At 45.3% G+C, this 22,656-nt stretch overlaps 1 protein-coding gene across 3 annotated transcripts in view; it reads left to right on the forward strand.

Moving 5' to 3' along the window:
* The window catches only part of TIAM2 (TIAM Rac1 associated GEF 2), a 340,543-nt gene that overhangs the window by 148,740 nt on the left and 169,147 nt on the right, over positions 1-22,656 (forward strand). For all 3 annotated transcript variants that reach the window (XM_078649180.1, XM_078649181.1, XM_078649182.1), the window contains exon 10: positions 20,941-21,105. In XM_078649180.1, the coding sequence (XP_078505306.1) occupies positions 20,941-21,105 (165 nt within the window). The remainder of the gene's footprint in view (positions 1-20,940; positions 21,106-22,656) is intronic.

Below are 22,656 nucleotides of genomic sequence, written 5' to 3' on the forward strand. Positions count from 1 at the left end.
TCTGCACAGAGAGCCGCACCAGCCCGCACCGCATGCAGGCATGCACAGGGTGCTATTACAAGCTGCCATGTGCACAGACAGTCATAAATGCACCATTGCCTGCATCCCTATAAGCACACAGGCACCCGTGCAGACTGGCATCCATGCAGATAGGACATTATAAAATAAACCAATATCAAGCCTATCAAATGGCTGGCTCCCTGCCACCAGGGACACCCATGTTCAAGTCCTGGCTTTTCCTTTTCCAATATGTTTTTTTAATGTGTTTTAATAGAATTGGTATAAATGATGTGCACTATGAATCCAACTCCAGAAATGGAATAAGTTATTAAAGGAAAGCCTAGTCATGAGTAATAGTTCCCATGAGGATATGGAGTTATCTGTTCACCTTATCCAACAGACGTACAGCCATTCATGCACACAAACACACAATACAGGCCTCCATGAGCACGGACTAACAGCGGTAAATACCTTGGTAAGCAAGTGTCACAGGCTGATGTTTATTGGGAGAGCACAGGGTACTGCGGGGCCTAGCGTACTGTACAGGGGTTGATGTTCAGCAGGCGGTGCACAGGGATGTATGACGTTACAACGCATACTTTTACATCGCATGCCTTTACAACGCGGTATTTACAACGAATACCATTACAACGCATAGTGCTTTGGGGCGCTGGATAGTGAATAGTTTAATTTACTATTCCAACTCCAGTCCCCGTGGACACTAGGGAAGGTGTTGGACAGTAAATTAAACGTATTCCCTATCCTAGAGCGCCCCCCAGCGCAATGCGTTGTAATGGTTTGTGTTGTAAAAGATGCGTCGTAAAGGCACTGCGTGGTAAAAGTTGCGTTGTAAAGGATGTTTCCCGGTGCACAGTGTTGTGTAGTGGGGAGTAGAGGGTGATGTAGGCCATGAACATGAGATAACACTGAAACCTAAGTAGAGTCAAGTTAGCAATAAAGCTGTATTTTTTCTATAATGGCTGGTTGAGAACGTTTACTTTATGACATCAAACGTAGTACGAGCGAAAAACTTGGTTTAATTACAAATTGTGTGCAGTGTTTTTCATGTTCTGATTTTCCTGTATTATTGAGGTGAAGATTATAAAAATGCGAGTATAAATGAAATTGATGCGAACTTCAAAAGCTGCCGACTCTAGTCATGCATGCTTGTTCCCCAGAATTCCCTGCAAGTACTTGGTATCCACATTGGCTTTGGCACCCGCAGCCGTGTGACTGGATGGCATCCATACCTTATGTTTTGCAGAAAGATACTAAGAAATGCACAATACCAACATTATTGTCCACTTGCCTTTGCGTTTGTGTTTTTTTTCAACTCAACCATTGTGGTTTTGAAAGCATCAAGCCGGCAGGCGTGAGGTGTTTTTTTAATGTCACTAAATAATTATATGTTCTAGACTTTGACATTCAATTGCAGCAGGTAGTAAATAAAATGACTACATTCTGCAGGCCTCAGGTTCTTAGTAAGGTTGCCTCAACCATCCACCTTTCCAAGGTCGATTAAATCAGTATCATTGAGTTCGGTAATGGTAAAACCTAAATGAAATTATGTTTTTATTCGGATGGTTGCACAGTGCAGACCCACATATGAAAATACATTTGGGTGCTTGTATCTGCTTCTGGGAGTGTGACGGCATGCTTGCCCAGTGGTCATTAGAAAAGGCCTGTTTTGAGCCGTTTGTGTGACTGCAGGTAACTGTTGCAGTGTGTGTGTTTGTTTTTCCATTGACCTAGATTTTGGGCATCCCGTCTTAGCCAAACTGCATACAACCTTACTCATCTGTGTGCCTCTGGAGGCGATTGAAGAATATTTGGGCCATGCTATTATATTCTGGAAGCCTCAGATAGTTTAATATTTCGTTTTCTAAATGTTTTTAAACGTAATCATTTTACCTACCTTTGAGAATTAAAAAGGTTGCTTTAAAAAAAAAAATCAAAATTGCTGTGCCCTGAAGCGTCTGTTTAGATGATTATTTTATACACATTCTGTTATACTTTATTTTCTCATACAACTGCGGCGGAACTCAAGTGTAGATTGCGTGCAGAATGTACCTTTTTTTTTTTACAGTTTTTATGTAGCGAACAAAAGATCAGAGTCTTGTGACTAGGTTTGAAATCAGCCAAACGTTTGAACTAACATTTTCTCACGCGAGGTCCCGCCTTCCGATTCACAGTGTGTACAGACATGTTTTTGTGCTGCAGTCCGTTTTTGAGGGGAATGGCCGGAAACGAGCTACTTCTAAAGAGTGTAGTCTTTTGTTTTTTAGGCATAAATACAAGTTTGAAGTGGTTAGGTATTAAGAAAGGACAGCTTTGTCTGAAAATCTCCTTCAAAGGGTCAGCACAGTGGATCTGTGAAACCCTCTACAAATAAACAGCTGAGCGGCACTTGCGTAATTTCACTATAATCATTACGGTGGCAGAAATGACATTATTAAACCCCCTACCCCAGGCACCATGTCATCACAGGAAGTGCCGTCATATGACTTTTAAAGCTGACAGCACTCCTATTGTCTGTCTTGTTGTTACAATCTTATTTGAAACCGAGGCTGCAGCATGGCAACAACGCCTGATGCACTGACAGCTAGCGACAAAAACTGAAGTGGTGTACTTTTGAAAGATCAAAAGTGAGATGGGTTATATCACACTGGATGCAAAGCAGTCGACAATGCTCCAACGAGCAATGTAATGGGAGTTATGTCAACCATTAGCAATATAGAATTGATGCCCCTGGGAAGCAGATTCTATGACTAAGCCTCTTGATGTACACGTGTGTAAGATGGAGTAGGTAGTAGGTATGCTGTATGCATCATAACGACCAGATAGGCACGTGGCATATCTTAAAAAGCATCATTATCCAAGGGCCCTTTACCATGCAGAATGCTATGGAAATGGCAGAGACATGACTGTGTTTGAGTGACAGTAAGATAGGTGCCACACCTTTGCAACAGCAATAATCATTCACGCCATGAATAACCACACGTGTAAAGCTGTTAAAGTTTTCACTCTGCTCCATAACAGGTTCCATCCCTGGTTTGCCCCTCCAGGCTTTTTCATAACACCCCATGCCGCCATCAATGGCGTTTTGAAACCAGACTCCCATGACCTAATGAGCTATATAGATTTGCATGTAATGAGGATAGATAGTCTAGATACAGAGCCGTACGCAGTGAATAGAGGCTGCTCGGCCATGCAGTTGGCCCAGATGCAGTTAGTTTAGCCTCTAGCTCGTTTTGGAACCTGGGGATCTGGGTTCCAATCACAGCTTTGCCACTTGACCACAACAGTGAGAGATTTTGAGCATCCTGTTTTATTTATCTGTGCCTCAGATTTGCAATAGGTGTAAAGCAGTGTTAAAAAAAGTGTAAATATGATGCACAGTGTAGAAGAAAATGAACGGTACGCTGTCATACCATTTTGTTTCAATTCTACAACCCAGTGCCACAATGTCACCCCACATGTGAGATACTCCTGCTGTAATACAAATGTTTACCATCAAATGCTCCACTGCTCCCCGGTTCTAAGGTTGTATATATTCAATCCCGAAAAAAGAAAATTTGACTCCAGTGGATGAGTTTCATGCTATTTTTTAGTTAATCTCCTGCCTGTGCCTCCAGAATCAATGCTTCAAAGCATTTCCTTGTATTAACCCTCCTTTCTGTAAAGAAATAATTCCCTGTGGTACTTCTTTTCATACAGCTGACATGTCTTGTCTCTCGGTGACTCTTTCTCCTAGAGGAATAACTGCGCCCTTCCCATAGCGTATTCATAAAGTGAAGGTATAACATGTAAAATGTCTCTATCATAGTTCCCTCTCTCCTATATTAGACCAGAAGACTTTGCACTATCTGGACTGTCTCTGACCTCTTGTGGTGTAGTTGGAGATGTGGCCTCAGTACAGGCACACACCTCTAGATGAAGCCTCTGCAGTGCGTAGATGGTGCTGCTGCATGGGACTTGCACCAGGATAGTCGACTAAATAGGCAGTCCCATTACTGACAACTGAATCTGCTGGCTCAGCATCTAGACGTAGTTCAATGATTTTCATATCACCTGGCTTCAAACAGTGCTTTCTGGCGTTATTCACAGTCTCCAAATCAAAGACAAGACTCCTTGTGGTGTCGTTTCTTTCTAATCTCACAGATTGCAGAAGTGACACTATTTTTCTCTCACTGCTCACGCCGGCATCCCAAGCCGAGTAACATCACAACAAGTGTCATCACTGAATCTCCACCATCAGGAGCTCAGTGGAGTTAGCTATCGTACTGTTGTTGGCTCCTCAATAGTTATAGCAATTATTGCAGAGCAGCTCTACTGCCAGTGTGTGGACGCAACCAGGATACAGTACTGCTGAGGATGTCGCTGTGCCTCATTGCCTGAGGGAGTATGTGGTGGGCAGAGATCTGCAAGGTTGGATGCATGGAAAAAACTGAAATGCACTCTGCATGCTTTCAAACAATCTCTGTGGTGGAATTGGGGTACAGCGTGTTAAAATAGGGACAGACAGTAGACAGGAAAACCCCAGAAATTAAAGCCAACAAGAGCTGAGGGCGTATTGGCTTATAAAAGATTGGACGTTATATTGATTAAATCATAGGGTTATCAAACCAGTCGACGGGGTGCCAAAAGCATCCTAGGGGTAGCTATGCAACCCTTATCAGCTCTTAGCAACCATTGCCACTTGAGTGGGTGCCACTGTGGTGTCCCTTGATTGGTGGCCAGCCTAGTGACTTCTGGTGTGGTTTGAAATCTCAAGCTGCAGACTGCTGTGCTGTAGGGAAATTCAAACTCAAGTCAACGCAGTCAAGTCAATTCAGTCTCCCAGTCAAAGACTACCTGCATCTTACGGGTCTCAGGCCACCGGCTCGCTGCATCACATGTAACTGGTGAGTTTAGTGCCAGGCTATTTTATTGTATATTTTCTATGTTAGCTTGTTGAGTGCTTGTTGAGTGTTGAGAGCCTGTTCGGGCATAGGGGCAGAGTGCGTGGTTGCACAAGCATCAAGTACTCTGTACATCATGACAGAAAGCAACCTCACACTGCATGGGAGATGGCAGGAGGCCTTGGCTTACAGAGGAACAGATCACCAGTCTGATTCATAAACGCTCTTTAATTTTTTTTGTTTTTTGTTGTTGTTTTATGTAGCGCGAACTGGACCCAAAGGTATCAGAGCTCTACACATGAGCACCACTTATTTCTGTATGACTGCATTGGACTCAATAAAGTGAAGGCGCGCTGCACACTAGAGTAGTGTAGATAGATCACATGTATGTGCAGGAAGGGACAGAAGGGCACTTAAGTTCGGGGACAAGAGAGGCTGGCGTGGAATCTGAGGGATGCTTTCGAGTCCAGGCCACAGTGAGGGTTTTAAAAGCTGCTTGAAGAGATAACTCTCTAGTGCATTCCAGAGCTGCAGGATTTGAACTGAGATGGTACTCCATATTGCGAGCACCCTAACCTGATTCTTGCCAGGCTCTGATTTATCTGTTGATGAAGATGTTTCCCAAATCTCTGATTGTTTGATTCTGTGGAATAGTAGTGCACAGAAGCTGCTGTTCTTTGTTAGGAAATACAGACACATACCTGCATACCAGACCAGCTCCAGTGACTGCACGGCTCTATGGAGAACCCACACTTTTATCATAGAGGAGAGTCCCTGCAGAAATGTATGATAACTTGGCAGGAGTAAATCCAGCTGAAATCGAGCAGCAGGCTCCGAGATGTAAAAACGATGGGTAGGACTCCAAGCAGGTAGAGCTAAAGCAGAGACAGAGTGCTTTTACCTTTTGGGGCCTCATGTCACAATGGTGGCCCTTGTGTCCTTGTGATGAAACGAAAAGTGCACATCATGGGGCAAATCAAATAAATAAATAAAAATGCCATAAAGTTTAATTTACATGTGTATCCAAGTATTTCGTGTAGCTGTCAGTAAGCGTATTTGGACTTGTGGAAGTCAATTTATAGAGGAAAAAGCCAACCTAGCTGTCAGCTGAAGAACCGGAGATGTCAGGAAGGTCCCATCATGGCATGGCAGCTTTTGAAACCTATCCATTTTTCGGGTCCCCCATGCAACAAGTCTGATTCCCTGGCAGTATGGTTGTAATGCGTGCTTTTCATTAGATCAGGCGAAACTACTGAGGTTTGCACCAGATGGATCCACGGAAGGTTGTTGGGGAGGGGAATGGTCGGAGTCTTTCTTCATATCTCAATTCACAACTATAGATTTGCACTTTGATCCCATGAAGTGATGAATGTGTAGTGAGGCGCTCAGTACAGTGTGAACGCAAAGACCATTGATGTCAAAAAGTTCATCCCGGTCACCTCTTATCGACTTAGTGTGCATGATGGACATCAGGGAGCGTCTCATACCTTTTTGCAACGCCACGGATTAAGAGCCACGGACCTCTGCTGTTTCCTGCCTGTAACCGCTGCTGCTCGCCGGACCCGCTGCGCGGGTCCCGCTTCGCGGTTGCAGCGTGTGGAACATTGCTTGGGGATAGTTGTACACCGGCAGGGCTGCGAGGGTAGAGCGGGTGGACTCTGTGTTCCAGGAGTCCCCGCGCGCCCCTGTCAGCTGGGCTCCTCTCCCTGCCGGCCGCGCCCTCAAACCTCAGCGGTACTTAATCACCATCAGCTTTCACACCAGCGGGAGCGTCTCATACCTTTTTGCAACGCCACGGATTAAGAGCCACGGACCTCTGCTGTTTCCTGCCTGTAACCGCTGCTGCTCGCCGGACCCGCTGCGCGGGTCCCGCTTCGCGGTTGCAGCGTGTGGAACATTGCTTGGGGATAGTTGTACACCGGCAGGGCTGCGAGGGTAGAGCGGGTGGACTCTGTGTTCCAGGAGTCCCCGCGCGCCCCTGTCAGCTGGGCTCCTCTCCCTGCCGGCCACGCCCCCTAGTCTACCTTAAAAGAAGCAGCTGTTCCCGCGGCGCGGGAGCGCGCGGGAGGGCGCCGGGAGAAGCCCGGGACAAGGGCGGGACCGTCTGTGGCCGTCCGGGGCCGCAGGAGGCCGGGCTGGGCCCGACCCCTTACTTCTTGCAGATCGGAGGATAGTATTGCGACACAAGTGTGACATGGCAACAGAAGAGGCTACTCCGGGTAAAAATTCGAAATTACGCAATGGCTCACTGGAGAAATATTTTCCTAAGAAAAGCGAGGGGGAAAAGGATGCTATCTTAGCAGAGCGTAGGGCTGAGCGGCGCCGCTCAGTCGAGATCATGAAATGCAGACCCCTCCACGATAGTCTTCATACACTGAACCGGGAGGGAGATTCGACTGATTTAATTGATTTGAGTGAGATTAACACTAGCCAAGACGGGGTTCCCTTATTGTTTCGTGACTTTGTAGCCAGCCCCGGAATTCCCGCGGAGGACCTCGCAAACGACTCACCCACCCCCAGCTGTAGCGGTGTTAATGAGACTACTAAACATAAGCAGCATAAAGCAAAGTCCTTTCCTGTAGTTCAGATCCACCGCCCACCCCCTAGCAAAAGAAGGAAGAAACATAGGGTGGTATCAGGCACAGCCAAAACATCGCACACCGACTTTGGGAAAGGGACTAAAACTCTTTTTGCATGCGAGGCGCCATCAGTTGTAGAGCAGGATCATACTTCCGAGGGTGCAGCTATACCGACTCTATGCCCCGTTGTTGTGGACGCACAAGATGTGGCTCCAATTAACAACGATGGAGCGAGCCCATCTATTACTTCACCTCAACTTCTCTCCTCAGTGACAGGGAATTTGGAATTCCTGTTGAGATCCCTTCTCCGCCCTATTAATGAGTCTATTAAGAGGGTTGAAATTAGATTAACTATACTGGAAGCCGCCATAACTAGTTTGCCCACTGCTACCATTAATACAGGGAGTGGGGTGGTGCATTCTACAACCCCGGCAGGGCCCCTTCCCACTATACCCGCAAAGGTTCCTGGAATCCCATCTGCCCCCACACATATTAAACAAAGTAGTCAATCCCAGGGTAGACCTGATCCCCCTCCACAAAATCCATCGCCGTCTAAGCATTTAAAGGCAGCAGTTACTGTATCGAGTGCTGTTCCCACTAAACCAATCTTAAAGGCTTCGACTAGTAACACTCAAAATGCACATCGGGATGGTGAAAATAGTAGAATAGCTCATAAAAGGGTCCCACAAGTTGAGATCCCTCCTGAAGCTGTGCCTTATGTTGTGATTTTAACGGGGGTGCCACAGTTATCAGGCAACAAGAAGGAGGGTTATGTTGACCTTAAGAACAAAATCATCCACTGGCTGAGGCTGCATAGGCCGATAGCGCCGAATATAGACGGGGACATAGTTCATGTCAGAAGGATTAACTGGCTAGGGAGTACTAAGAAAAACATAGAGGGAGATTTAGTGGTGGTTAATTTTAGAGACCCTCGGGCAGTTGATTACATCTTAAACTGGCCACCCGGGAACGGGGAAACCGGCATCACCCCACGGGCTTTAACATTTTTCTATCCCAGGCTTGAAGCCACTATTATTAAATACGCTAACAGACCTCAGTCTTTCAGGCCGCCCCCTTCAATCCCCTATAGTAATAACCATCACCAGTATGGGCACCAGTCCACCAGGGTGCCTGATCTACATCCTGCCTGGTCTACGGTTCCTTATAGACAATCGTTGAACACGGGCCCCAGGATGAATTACCTGATACCGTTTACCCCGCTGGATACTCACAATCGGTTTTCTCAGCTGTCAGGGCTGGAAGACTGCGATTGAAGTTTGGGGTTTGGGGGGGGGGGAACCGATTTTTATGAAGCAGAGGAAACTGGATTAAACGGAGGGATTATAGAAGCAGGAGTAGTTAGTTTCCCATCAGTCCATACGGGCATTATTAATGAGCTCAATGAAGACTCTAGGCTAGCCGGGCCTATAACTACAATGGCTGGTTGCTCTAAATCCACCACTACACTGGCCAGGGAGGGGGGGTGTCTTGCAGGCAGGGTGGTTGATGCGAGTCTGACTGTGGTGGGTAATACTTCTATCCCTAGAGGACAACGGGTAATAAACCTCCTTTCCTGGAATATAGCCGGGTTAAAGAGAAAACTGGACATCCCGGAGTGGCATTCATTCATTGAGCAGTTTGATGTTTGCCTCTTCCAGGAAACATGGAGCTTAGTCCCGCTACACAAATCGGGGTACACCACCCACTTCGTGCCTGCTGTTAGCAAAGGCAAGGGTAGACCAGCGGGTGGGCTCACCGTTTGGTTAAAAATAGATCTGAATTGGGGGGTCACATGCCACAAGGTGGAGTGTAATGATTTACTCCACCTTTCGGCAAGAGGACGGGAGGACGTAGCCAGGCTCGATCTTCTTAATGTTTACGCTAGAGGGACATCGGGCGACTCTACCTCTTCGACTCTAACAGCTCTTGAATTGGCCTTAGCCAACTGCCCTTGCTCAGCTAAAATCCTGGTGGGGGGTGACTTTAATTGTACTTTCGAACCCCTCCTTGGAGATGATCCCCTGGGAATTGAAGAGGAGGATTCGAAATGGTCCATTCCAACGCTCTCCCTCCCCCCTATTAAGAAGTGGTCACCTAGGGCCATCCAATTGAACGCACTGACAAGGGATTATAAATTAAGAGCCCTTAATGGCAGGACTCTATCCGACCTGTCAGGGGCAGTGACCTTTAATAGACTCTCGGGCCCGTCCCGAATAGATTACATCTTAATGGATGTTGGATTCTGGGCGGACCTGATTGATATGAAGGTCTCTCCCAGCCAGGATAGTGATCATAACCCCTTGTGCTGTAAGTTTAATTGGGGGGTCTCTAATGTCAGGGGGGTGAGTGACTCCTTAAAAACAACTAAAGAGGTGGTCCCATGTAATAATAACCGTAGACTAAAATGGGACAAGGCTAACCTTAAGGAGGATGATATGAGTACCATTAAAACCCTGATTGAGGGCTTGTCCTCTAAATTAGAGATCTGGGAGGGAGAAAATTGGACCATTGATCCCCAACACCCCTCACTTGACTTTGTCTATAAATCGACAATAGATCAAGTTGGCCAATTTTTCATTTCTAAGGGGAAAGGCCTTAGGGCTCCCGCTAAACCCTCCACTCTTTGTAAACCATGGTATACTGAACATTGTAAGAGCACTAGGAAAAACCTGACTAGAGCTCTGCTTTCGGGTGACCCCGTACTGGTTAGAGCGGCCAGGGGGGATTATTTGAAAGCATTGTATCTGGCCAAACGGGAGTGGGAGGAACGACATTGGCAGGAACTCTCCTCGGCTGTGAGCAGCAGGAACTCAAATCTCTTTTGGGATTTGATTAATAAAACAAGGCAGGGAAAATCGCAACCTCTGGCTGTTCATATAACTAGTCAGCAATGGTTTACTCACTTTTCAGCCCTATATGGCGACTTAGAGGACACATCGAGTTCTGGGGCGAATGGGTTGGGCGTTGGGGTTCTACCGGATGAGACTGTCTTGTCATTTTCGTCCTCAGAAGTAATGATGGCAATCAGACACCTTACCCCTAAGAAAGCCGCTGGGCAGGATGGGATCCCCGGAGACTTGCTGATGGCTGAGCCTGAAGTCTGGGCCAAACTAATTGCCAGAATAATAAATCTAATCATGAGGGGTCACCAAGTACCAGACTCCTGGAAAGGTGCCGAGGTAGTTACTGTGCACAAGAAGGGGGCAAGAGATGACCCTGCGAACTACAGACCCATTAGTCTGATTGACATCATCCAGAAAGTGGTCGGCAGGGTCATCATCTCGCGAGTAGATGACTGGATAGAGGAGGCTAGTGTTCTTTCCCACTTACAAGCGGGGTTCAGAAGGAAGGTTGGCACGATGGACCAGGTCTTTCGTTTTTTTGCAATCTATTGGAAGGCGGTTACCATCAAGAAAGGCAGTTTGTATATGGCCTTCATAGATCTCAAGACTGCATTCGACCTGGTCCCTCGTGCAAAACTTTGGCAAATACTTGGTGAAATGGGGTTTCCCAGTAGTCTTCTGTCCCTCATAACGAAGTTGCATGAGGGGAATTATGCGCGGGTTAGATGGGGATCGCAGGGACAACTAACAGATAGGATCCCTGTGCGGAGAGGAGTACGCCAGGGCTGTGTTATGGCTCCGACCCTCTTCTCCCTATTCGTAAACGGAGTGGTGGACCATCTGAAGGGGGAAGAGACGGATGCCCCATCCCTGGCGGGGGAGAGAATCCCCACACTCCTCTTCGCGGACGATACCCTATTAATATCCAAATCCCCGGTGGGCTTACAAAAACTTTTGAACCTGTTTAGCTCCTTTTGCACTACTCGAGGCTTAACCATCAACACATCAAAAACCAAATTGATGGCTTTTGCCCCCTCAAAAAGATTTAAAAATCACTTCGTGCTTAATAGTGCCCCCCTTGAGCTGGTCACATCCTTTGACTATCTAGGAGTCCGGATAAATAGTCGTATGACCTGGAAAGATCACCTTTCCAAAATGCTACTTAGTCATCATCGAGTTTCCGGGGTGACGTTGAAGGAACTCCGGGAATCAAGTAGCAAACCGGTCTCTCCAGTTATGGCCATCTATGAGGGACAGATTCTACCGGCAGCACTATATGGCTCTGAACTTTGGGGGTTCGAAGGGGTTTCAGACCTGATGGTGGCGGAAAACAACTTCTTCAGGAAAGCGGTTGCTCTTCCCGCTTCAACCCCAATGATCCCCCTAAGATTAGATCTGGGCAGAAGATCTTTAAAAGACTTGGTGAGGCTACGCCCGTTGCTTTTTTGGTCCCGACTAAGAAGAACTGAGGAGCTTGCTAAGTATGCAGATGGGTTGGACGATTTACTCCTGCTGGACACATGTAATAAAATAGGATGGTTAAAAAAATTGAAAGATCTGGCCTTTAATCTGGGTCTAAGAGAGGCATGGGAGTCACAATCCCCGCCACCTAAAGCTGTTATAAAAAAACTTTACTGGGATTGGGTACAGAGCAAGGCCACGAGGGCTAGGAATGTGGGTTCTCTTACTGACCAATTTTTATCAATTAAGTGTGTGAGGAAATTGGAACCCTTTCTAGACCTGATAACTAAACCGTTGGATCGAGCACTGTATCTGAAATTGCGTTATGGGACTCTCCCGGTGTATGAGTTTACGGCAAGATGGTCAAACTCTTATGCCCTCCCGCGTACCTGCCCCGGCTGTGCGGCCCCAAAGGAATCGGTGGCCCACCTGTTTTTTGCATGCCCAGCTTACAAAGGGGCGCGGAAATTCTGGCTGAAACCCGTCTGCAGGGAATTAGGGTTGAGGTGCCATAGCCAGGCACTTCGTGTCCTCTCTACAGACTCTTCATCTGCCCTCATGATCTGTGGGGTGGCTAAATTTTTGGGAAATGCATGGTTGATACGCTCCCGTTTACTAAATTGTTCCCGGGGGGCTTTTTAGGCCGTCCCTAACCCTGATGAGCTGTAAAATTTTTTAAAAGGACTTCTCCTTGTTTTTATTGTATTTTATAATCTTTTATTGGTAAATTGGAACTGTATATGTTTATGTATTCTTTTATGGTGATAAATTGCCGAATAAAGATATTACAACATCAGTGAGCACGTACTCTGGACATGTGTGATAGCTGCCTGCATCCAATGAGATCTACTGTGCATCTGATTGTGCTTAAGAATCCTTGGTTTGAGAAGTATTTTGTTTTTTAAATTCAAGGGTTTTACTTTGGAGAAACAATATCTGAGACGTACATTCTCTGCCTCCCATATTTCACCTGCAGGGAAATGTCAAAGTAATTGATGCGAGCGCAGTTGGAGACATCCCCTAACATAAGTTTGTCCGGCAGGGTCTGTAAGTAACCACTGGTTCTCCAGCATTCCATCTTGAGAGTTCAGCGTTGCTAGGATAAAGGGATGTCGTTGAGTTTGCCTGGCGTGGTTGCTGGGAGTGTGCTGCATCGCTCATTCTTTACGGGTTGCTAGTCTACAAAGGCGTAGGCCTTTTGCCGCAAGCTTGCTTTCTATAGGAAAAGATTAGTCTAAAACCAGCTGTCATTACGGAGGGATATTTGTTGTTGGAGTGCTCTGGTAGGCGCGAGGTCCGCGGTTACCGTGCCTCGTGCGGATGATCATGTTGACACTGCTCCCAAGTGTGGCAGTGCACTGGCTAAAATCATAGTACTCTTCTTTTCCGTGGAATGCCTGTGTTCCTGTCACATCTAAGTGGTATTTGCAGATTGAGCCTCTGCTCTGGCGGGAGTTGCTTAGAGGCAGGTCAGTGCCTGGTGCAGAGTATGAAGGGATCATTGACAGAGAATTGATACTGTCTTTGATCAGCCACTGGGAGTGCTAAGGTAGACTTTCTGCTCAAACGTTTCTATTGGCAACGTTTCTATTGGCATACTAACAAAACACTCATGCACTCGCTCGGCATTACCCCGCTACTCCTGTGCATCATTCAAAAAAATTGGGCTGTGTTCTTTGAATGATCTTCCCCACTCGGAAGGTTATTGTCGATCAGTCACTATAAATGAGAGCCGGACCTTTCTACTCAAAAGACTTGGCATACATGTTACAGAAGTGTGAACCTGCATATGTGGTAATTCCACCTGGATACAATAATTTCTCTACCAATTATTGTGATGACAAAGTAATGCATGTACATACCGCCTAACTACCCCTACCAGCATAGGTCCCACCACTGTGAGCTTGTATGTTGGTGAGTTGTTATCCTTTATTATCCATTACAAAAACACAATGTCATTCACGGTAATAGTCCGGTACATGACTGAGGGTAAATGTCTGAAAAGTTTCAGCGCTCCGTCCATCATCTCCTTGTGTTTGCAAAAGTCAGGTACAAACATAAAGGTGTGTACTCCAGTGTAGTTATCCATGAATAAAATAAAATGACATTCTCACTAGTGTGCATTGTCTACAGGACCAACCATATCTGAGTAATTGCATGGTATTTAGGTTTTCCCTTCTGAATAGAGTGGTAGTGAAACTTAAGGGGTGAAGCTAATGCCACAGTATATGGGTCTGTTGGGTTTAGACTACAACTTATGGAGTCACTACACTAGACAATTCAGTGATACCACAAGACACCTCAGCAGATGGTCTATTGCTTCATCCAGAGCTGTGAAGGCACAGTCCTAGAAAATTCAGATACTATAAGAAACTTTAGTAGAGTAGCTGTGGGGTTCACCCAGACATGTTTGAAAGCACAACCCAAGGTAATCCAAAAATACCACAAGACACCTCGCTGGGTTCATCGGTATATCTAAACACGAGTGAAAAGCAAAACCCAAGTTACTTTAGATACTGATTCTGCTGACCACTGGCTCATAGAGATTTTATAAATGATATCTCCTTTGAGTAAGTTACCAATCTGCATATAAAATCCTCACACTTGTGTGTCTTAGGCAGCCCGATTGGCAGTGGATGTCGTTTTTCACCAGAACTCTCCTCGCACAGTTGTCGGTCATGCGAAGTAAACAATTAGGCTAGATATGTTGATCAGGGAAAATACCAGGTGGAAATTCACAAGACCGTAGTTGGTCTAATGAGCAAAAGTGGGGCCTGGCCTCGGCTACTGGATGGGAGAGGGTTGGGAAGGCTAGAGGCAAGTTGGGGTATCCTGCAAAAAAGAATGATGGATGGCCAGACAATGGCAGTTGTAAGAATTAAGGTTCAACTGTCCCTGGACTGAAAAGGAAAGTGGTCAGGTACTCAGAACTTGTGCTCTCACTAAGGTACTCCCGATGCAGCCTTGTCCCTCGAAGTGGTCATTTAATACTTCAGTGACTTGGAAACCTTAAAATGGGGGAGACACTGCCTCTGGAAGGAGCACCTTTATTCTTCTTACATGTCAAAGTGAGTGCTAAGGTCGCAGGCAGAATTCTGCCTTTTGATGGAGTTTTCTGCCTAGAGACTATTAGTAAGTATTCCTCTCAACGTTTGTTGTGTGTTTAATGTAACCCTCTAAGCAGCCATGGGTATGTTCATAAGTGAGTCCTGTGCTCAATGATCCACTGGAACTAAGTTGCACCCAACTGAAGAGGCCTAACTGAAATGAACTGGTCTTGGATTACTTGTGTTTCAATTCAGAGAAGACCTGGCCTGGCAGTTTGGGCTAGGCTGATCCTACCCGAGCCAGGACCAAGGCTGGTTTGCATGTGGCTGGGTCTAATGTGAGCTGCCATAGTTGGCAAAAAAGTGATGGGTTGAAATGCTACCCCGAGAGATTGCCAGTGGTTAACAATTTCCTCCCATCACCTTTTATGTATTGAAGCTTTCTTAAATGTGACCAGACTGCACCAAATAGCTATATTCTGTTTGGTTACGTCCATAACTTAGTTATGCTCAGTTTAGTCTGTAGTGAACAAACTCTTACTTCATGTGATTTTAATAGCTGAAGGTTGACATTTGTATGGTTTTAGATGGAGCTTGAGAACAGTTGCCTGGATTTTTTTAAATTGTTCGTTCACTCTTTGCCCTATTCGGCCAGAACATCCTTTGGCACCCTTAATACATGAAATGCGGTATAACGGATTGTCCAGAACATATGAGCGCAATGGTTTTCCGTTAACTTTGCATTTGCTGTAACTTCGCTGTTTTTAGTAGAGCCCCAGTGACACACCTGGTCTGGTCTTGGCAAACTGCTTTACTAGGATATGTAGGCAATGGCAAAAGCAAGTCCTACCCGTTGCGCATTGCTATGTACATCCTCCCTCAGGACATCCCTGCTGACCAACAAGCCAATCATTCACTCATCTCCCACTTTCATGAGTAGTAATATTCAGTTTTTTTCTTAGCATTTTTCATATTTAACTCATTGATGTAAGGCAATTTTGTAAAAAAGTAGGTAACTTCAATAATTTAATTGAGTTCCTTACACTGTATTTATTAGGGAATGCTGTTAATTTTTTTCTTTTTGCCTTCAAATTAAGGCGTACGAGAGACCCATGTGGAATAGGATGGCTGCCTATTTTTTCGGTGTCTCCTTCCTACCCCTCTCACAAAGACGATCGTCACAAACACATCTTTACCATGTTACCATCCAGCTGCTTAGGAACAGCTGATCTATGCACTGCGGACGCACTTGCATTTGGTGGGGAAACGGCCTTTACAACGAAGCCGTTTCCCCGAAATCTTTAACCACGCATGCAGTACAACGCATGCGTGGTTACCACTAATGCCTTTACCACGCATACCTTTACTACGATGTTTGTAGTAAAGGCATATGTGGTAAAGGTTAAAAGAAAAAAAGGGGGGCTTGGGGGGGTCTCCCCCCCAAATAAAACAACTCACCATAAGTCACGTCAGCGTCGATTAAGAGAAATCGGAAAAAAATGCCGTTTTCTCTTAACGACGTATGACGTCACCACGCAATTATTCGAGGAAAAGTTTATCCGTGGTAAACGAATTCCGTTGTAACGCATGCGTGGTAAAGGCATGCGTTGCAACGGAATTCGTTGTATCATCATATATTCCATTTGGTGTCCATGCCTCTACAAACAATATAGAAGCTGCATGCTTCTGACTTCCTTTTCCAGTGATTCATGCTGTTGTCACACACAAACAACCATGGCTTTGAGCAGGATGAAAAAACTGGGAGGTCACTCAAAGGGGCGTGGCTTGAAAACACGGTAAGCTAAATATCTGTGCTTAGCATAGTGTGCCACCCGACTTATATTTTGCTGTTTCTGTCATTGCATCCAGATGTATGATACAAGTAACATCATACCTACAAGAAGTCAGGACTATTGGCTTTGTCAATGGTTGTTAGTTGCATAAGATAAATAAGCAGCAACTATGGCTGGTATCAGTGCTTTAAATGGGCCGGTACTCGCCAGTACTGAGTACGGGCACTTCATAGATTTATCGCTCTGAGTACCGACACTTCTCTACTTCCATGGAGAGTACCGGTACTCATGAAAAGGTAAGCTCATTGGCTGTGCTGGTGAGCAGAAGTAGAACGTGTCTCTGGCAGCCAAGGCGCCGCTTCTGCAGCCCCGGTCTTAGCCCCAGCTGAGCTAAGCAGGGTCCGTTCAGGCCCTGTGCTGTCAATCACATTCACACTATCCTGTGCATTCCTGCAAGCACAGGAATCATGTCCGTGCCCTGGCAGTGGCAATCAGACTACGGCCAGTCCGGCCCTGGTGGCAATTCAAAAATCCATGGTAGGTGAAGATGTCTTTTATCATACATTCATCATAGTCTTTTGTGTGTCTGCTATGTTTGTGTGTATGTTTGTTTTTGTAAGAAAAAAAGTGAAAGAAAGAGAGAGAACCAAGACACTCTCTGGAGGCATTTTAAAGAAAATGTGTGACACTTTGTACATGTCTGCTCTCCCACAAAGATTCATAAATAGCGTACAAGGGAGGGTTGGTTGGTGGGTGGGTGAGTGGATGAGTGAGTGGGTGGATGAGTGAGCAAGGGTGAATGTATAGATGGGTGGATGGACGAGTGAAAGCATGCATGAGGGAAAGAGGATGGATGATTGGATAAAAGGGCGAATGATGGGTGGATAAGTGAAAGATTGGATGGATGAATAACAGGTAGGGAGGATGGATGAAAGGGTGGATGATGGATGAGTGAAAGGAGGGATTGAGTGAAAGGGTGGATGGAATAAAGGAGTGAAAGAGTTAATGGATGGATGAGCGAAAGGATTGATGGATGAAGGAAAGGGTGGATAAAGAGATGGATGAGTGAAAGGATTAATGGACAGGTTTGGAGATGGATGGATAGGTTTGGATATGAAGAATGGATAGGCTGTATGGTGTAAAACTGAATGATTGATGAAAGACTGAATAGACAATAGAATGTAATGGTTAAATGGTGGAAATCAGCAGGTAAATGGTAGGATGAGAGGATGAATGGATAGATTGATGGAAGAGACAAGAGGTATCTTCTGGGGAGGGTCATGATGAGTTGCTTCATTTGCTTGGTGCCATAAGAGTTTTGCTGCGGCGAGGGGGGGGGTCAGTTTCTTCGTACTCGCATGTTCAAAAATATATAGTATTGTGCCAAACAGCTATTAACAGTATGACTTTAAGAAGGTGCAACTATTGCAAAAAAGGAAATGTTAACATATCACATTTCTTTTTCATTTTGTGTAATGAGTTAACCTGCTTTGTTTATATAAACACATTTCTCATGTTTTTTGGTCTGTGCTGCAACTAAAATAGAAGTTAAGTATCATGGTTTGCCCTTAGCCCCGCCACCTCACTACACCTCTAGCTCATTTTAATGAGTACCTGCACTTATTTTTTCACATTTAAAGCACTGGCTTGTATATATTATTAAAAACGCTTGCACTTAAAGCCCTGGTGACACCACAACAATGTTGCTGCTCCTGAGTTTCAAAAAGAGAAGGGAAATCCAGAGAGAAAATGACTCTTTAAAGGATTTCCCTTTCCCCACAACGCTCACCTGGCATGACTTCATGCTGTAACTTCCCCACTAGTGAGAAGTGTGAGCCCGAGCACCTGAATGTGCCTGCCGTTACTGCAGTCCGGAAAAAAACGTACCGCCTGTGCCAGGGCACAAAACAGAACCCGATAGAGACCCGTTTCGAGGCCTCCTTGAAAACACTGCCGTTGCTCAGCACTGGTGAGACCCGGCCCACTTAAAGCCCTGCACACAACTCTAAAAATATGGGAATTGTAGACCAGGCACTGCGTATCTGTTGTCCAGATTCGTTTTGGGGATTGTGGGTTCATGGAAATTCTCTACCTCTGTGAAGAAAGGAAATGTATAAACATTTCTAAAAAAATCTGCCCAGCGATGCTGCAGTTTAGAGAGACAAAGACGATGCATTGCTGGATGGCAGTCCATAAACCGTTCACTGTAACGTGCAACCGATCAGCAGCCCTGGTGGCCGCGGCTGGAGAACAGTGCAGTGGGGGCCGTCCCGGCTGACAGGGGCAGCGGTGAGGGGAATATTGCAATGTTAGTCAGGGCGGGATCGACGCGCGCGCGCCTCCCAGCGGCCGCGGTAGAGAAGGCCGAAGGACAGTTTGGAAAAAGTAGCGGCCAAGAAAGTAAAGATGGATATATGGAAATGAGCAGGTTGTATGAGGCCCCGGCCTTTGAATAGATGGCGCGGCAAGCCGCACATATAAAGCAAAACTAAGATTTCTCCGTTTCCAGAGGCTTTGTTGAGAAACATGGAAGCTCATCGGATGGTAATATATACTTGATAGGTCACGTCATGTGGAAAGAATATTGCTCTTTGTGCTAGATTACTGCACTTCTATTGTAAAGGATAATTACAGGCCTTTTAATCAAAATGCATCCACTTTGTTAAACGTACCGGGGTGTATTCAAGTTTCTCTCAGCGAAATTCTTTTGAATGTTCCAGTCTTCTGAGTATTTCAGTGGGCTGTCAGCCTGTGTCCTACTCTATTTCAACTTTGATACCTCACTCATATTGTCTGCCTTTGTTTTTTTCTCCGCCATGCTACTTTAAAAGAAAATGTCATTCTCACGCTCTATTACTCTCTCTTTCTTTGCTTTCTCTGTTGCCCTTGATTCAGAATATGTATATATCAATCCATCCATATCTATGCATCAAGTGACTCAAACAGATGGACTTTCAAAAGAACAACATTTTATTTCCGATACAATTTTTCGGTTCCACCTCCCTCAGGTTGTATGATCTTGTACAAGACTTGTTGTGTCCTTTTGGATCCTGATTTCTGCCCTGGGTGAATTGAATGTAATTTTCTTATTGTATATGAAAAATAGATATATCTTGAGTGTTGGCCGGCTACAACCTGAGCAATATGTTGTGGCAGCCACTCAGGAACATTGTCACTGCTGCCACGACTATGGCGTCTGGTAGGAACACCCCGCACAAATTCGATTCGATGTCTGATCATCCAAGTCTTGGTGTGCCAGAGGTAATGGAAGGAAGGGTACTCTTCCTGTACAAAATGATATACCTAGGCACACATCAAATCTTTTCCCACTTCGTATGTGTGCTGCACAGTACAGCACACATGCAAAGTCAGAAAATAAAGGAGAAATTAAAACATTTCTCCTTTTAAGGCCAGCTTTATAGTGGTGTTACTTTTTGGCGCTAAACCATGTCTACTAATGCTAGTAGATAGGGTTTAGCTTCCAAAAGCATGGGTGGTTTTATGGGAACACCCATGTACCCCCCATGTAATGTCCCCTTGGCGCACAGTAATGCAAAGCTGAGTTTCATGCAGCTTTTCATTACTTTTCCATACAAACCAACGCTAATATCAATTCGCGTTGGTTTGTTAATCCTCAAATAGGTTTAGCGTTGGGTAACGCTAATCCGACACTTAACCTTTGTGAATCTGGGCCAATGAGTGAAAAGGTGCAAAAACGTTCAATCGTGGTTACCTGTTTGTATGTTATAGACAGTCTTAAATCAATGACTATGAGTGCTGTTTGTATGTAGTGGTCACATGGCGCCCTCTGCTGCTGTACTGGTGGTATAGCAGTCAGTTATCCACCTATGACTCCTGAAATGCGAACAGAACACGTGCAAAAATCTGAGAGACCTTTTCTAACATTTTGTCTGGCTGTGTTTAACTCTGCAACATTTTCAGACAGTGTCTTGAACGCATTTATAGCATTTTAAACAATATGATATGTGCTGTTCTTTTGTGTCTACTAAATGAGCTTTATGTGTTACCTTCTCTGTCAAATTCAGTTCAAAGTATCCACAAGTTACTACATTGCTTGTTGATCAGGGATATCTTAATGGCAGTCACTTCATGATCGATTTTTCAATTTCCAGCAGTCCAGGCACGTGCCTAGAAAAATGCCTTTGACTGTAAGAGGCTACCTGTTAGGAAAGCTGCTTAGGCGTTGATGTTTTGACTCTTGTATATATTTGTTGCTCACTTAAGTTGCACAAAGACTGTGGAAGTAATAAAAAAAAGCCTTTGGTAGATGATTGTGTTCTGTATTTTTCACGCAGCACGTTGAAGATTTGGTGAACATCTTCGCTCCGGCTCTAGAGGCGGCTCAGAAAGACAGCCCCTGGGAAATCCCACATTATGTCCACTTCTACGATGGCCAGGGAGTTACAGCTCACATCAGCCCAGAGCACAGAGTTGATGACGTTTTGTTTATGGCATGCCAGGTACAGAAGAGCATATGCAGTTCGCTGAATTAAGTTGACACTATGGCAGAAGAACGTTTTATATTGCACTAAAATAAAAATCATCGTTGTGAGCTCTAAGAAATCCATGTAATTCCCTATTTGAGAGGAAACAGTGTTTCCGCATGGCCTGGAATTACAAGTGATGCAGCAATACTGCATTCTGTTATATTTCCCGATATTTTGAGAGCTAAAAGCGGGTTGCATTTCTGGGTGGGGAAACACCCAAACATGGGGCATTACCCCAGGATTTATGTGCTGTAGTCCAGATCCTTGTAGTAATTCCCCATTTCTCAGGTAACTCTCAAAACGAATATGGTAATCTTGCGGTATTCCCGACTCCCAAAATGTTTGATACCTATTGTATTGATAATTTTGGGAGCAGATATATTGATGTGGAATTCCCACAGAACTCAGAAAGAAACCCTAAGTAGGCAGTGCCCGTGGGAAGCACAAACACAATGGTTTTTTAAAACAATATTTAACTAGGCACGAGCAGTGCTTATTAGAGCTTGTGGTTGCAGGAGGGACTGACCAGCACTCAGTTTATTTTTCAGGACCGACACTTATTTCTCCTCATCAGACTTTGATCCAATGCAAGGGAGAGAAAAACACGAGGAGGGAAAGAAGAAGGAAATGAGATAAGGACAAATGTGACAAAGAAAGAAGGCAGGGAATGCAGGGAATGCCTGAACCAGAATGAGTGAAATAAAGGGTCAGGGAGTGTCTAGTGAGGGGTGAAAGAGGCATGAGTTGAAATCAAGGCAGCGCAGCTTTGGTATATAGCTCCCCCGCCATTCGATAGCACCTGCTGCGAGCTTCTGACTAAAACTTTGGGCCCCAGAACTTATTCTTATACAAATTAAGCACTGGCGCATGAGGCAAAAGAAAAGATGGGTGTACCCTCTCTGGTTTAAGACACACAGTGGAGAATAAAATTGTAATGTGCGCATCACTCTACGGGAGACTTGACCAGCCGATAATACTGTGATATGATATTTACAGTTTCAGAGGGAAATGAAACCACCCAATAGCACCACTGCCCATTTGCAGTTTCTTAATTAGCTGCAGTTGTGATTGCCTCATTTCATCTTTATTTCTATACTGTATTTTGCACATTATTTTCCTTTTTAAGTCTCGGCTAGCGTAGGCTGCGATTGCGCAGTCTCGCTGGCGAGATTTTATGTCTTCTAGTGTGGAGCTTAAACAAGCCAGCTCTTCTCCATTGGCTGGCTTCCTAAACGGCAGCCAGCCATTGGAGAAGAGCTTTGTCCGTCACTTTAAGCCCTGTCCATTTCGGATTGAGGGGCGTATTTTTTCATGTTCTTTCTCTCCGTGACGTCTTCAGTCACTCAACAAAAAACACGCCCCCCCCCCCCAATCCGAAAAGGACGGGGCTTAGTGACTGACAAATGAAGAGCCCTTGTCTCCTATCCCAATGTCTGGTCCCAGACACAAAGACCTGACACAGCACACGTACCAGCGTAAACAAGGGGGCGTGGTCTACACTGCAGTCGTGGCTACAGGGCGTGG

The sequence above is a fragment of the Lissotriton helveticus genome, chromosome 6 (genome assembly GCF_964261635.1).
Source record: "Lissotriton helveticus chromosome 6, aLisHel1.1, whole genome shotgun sequence".
NCBI classification, from domain to species: Eukaryota; Metazoa; Chordata; class Amphibia; order Caudata; family Salamandridae; genus Lissotriton; species Lissotriton helveticus.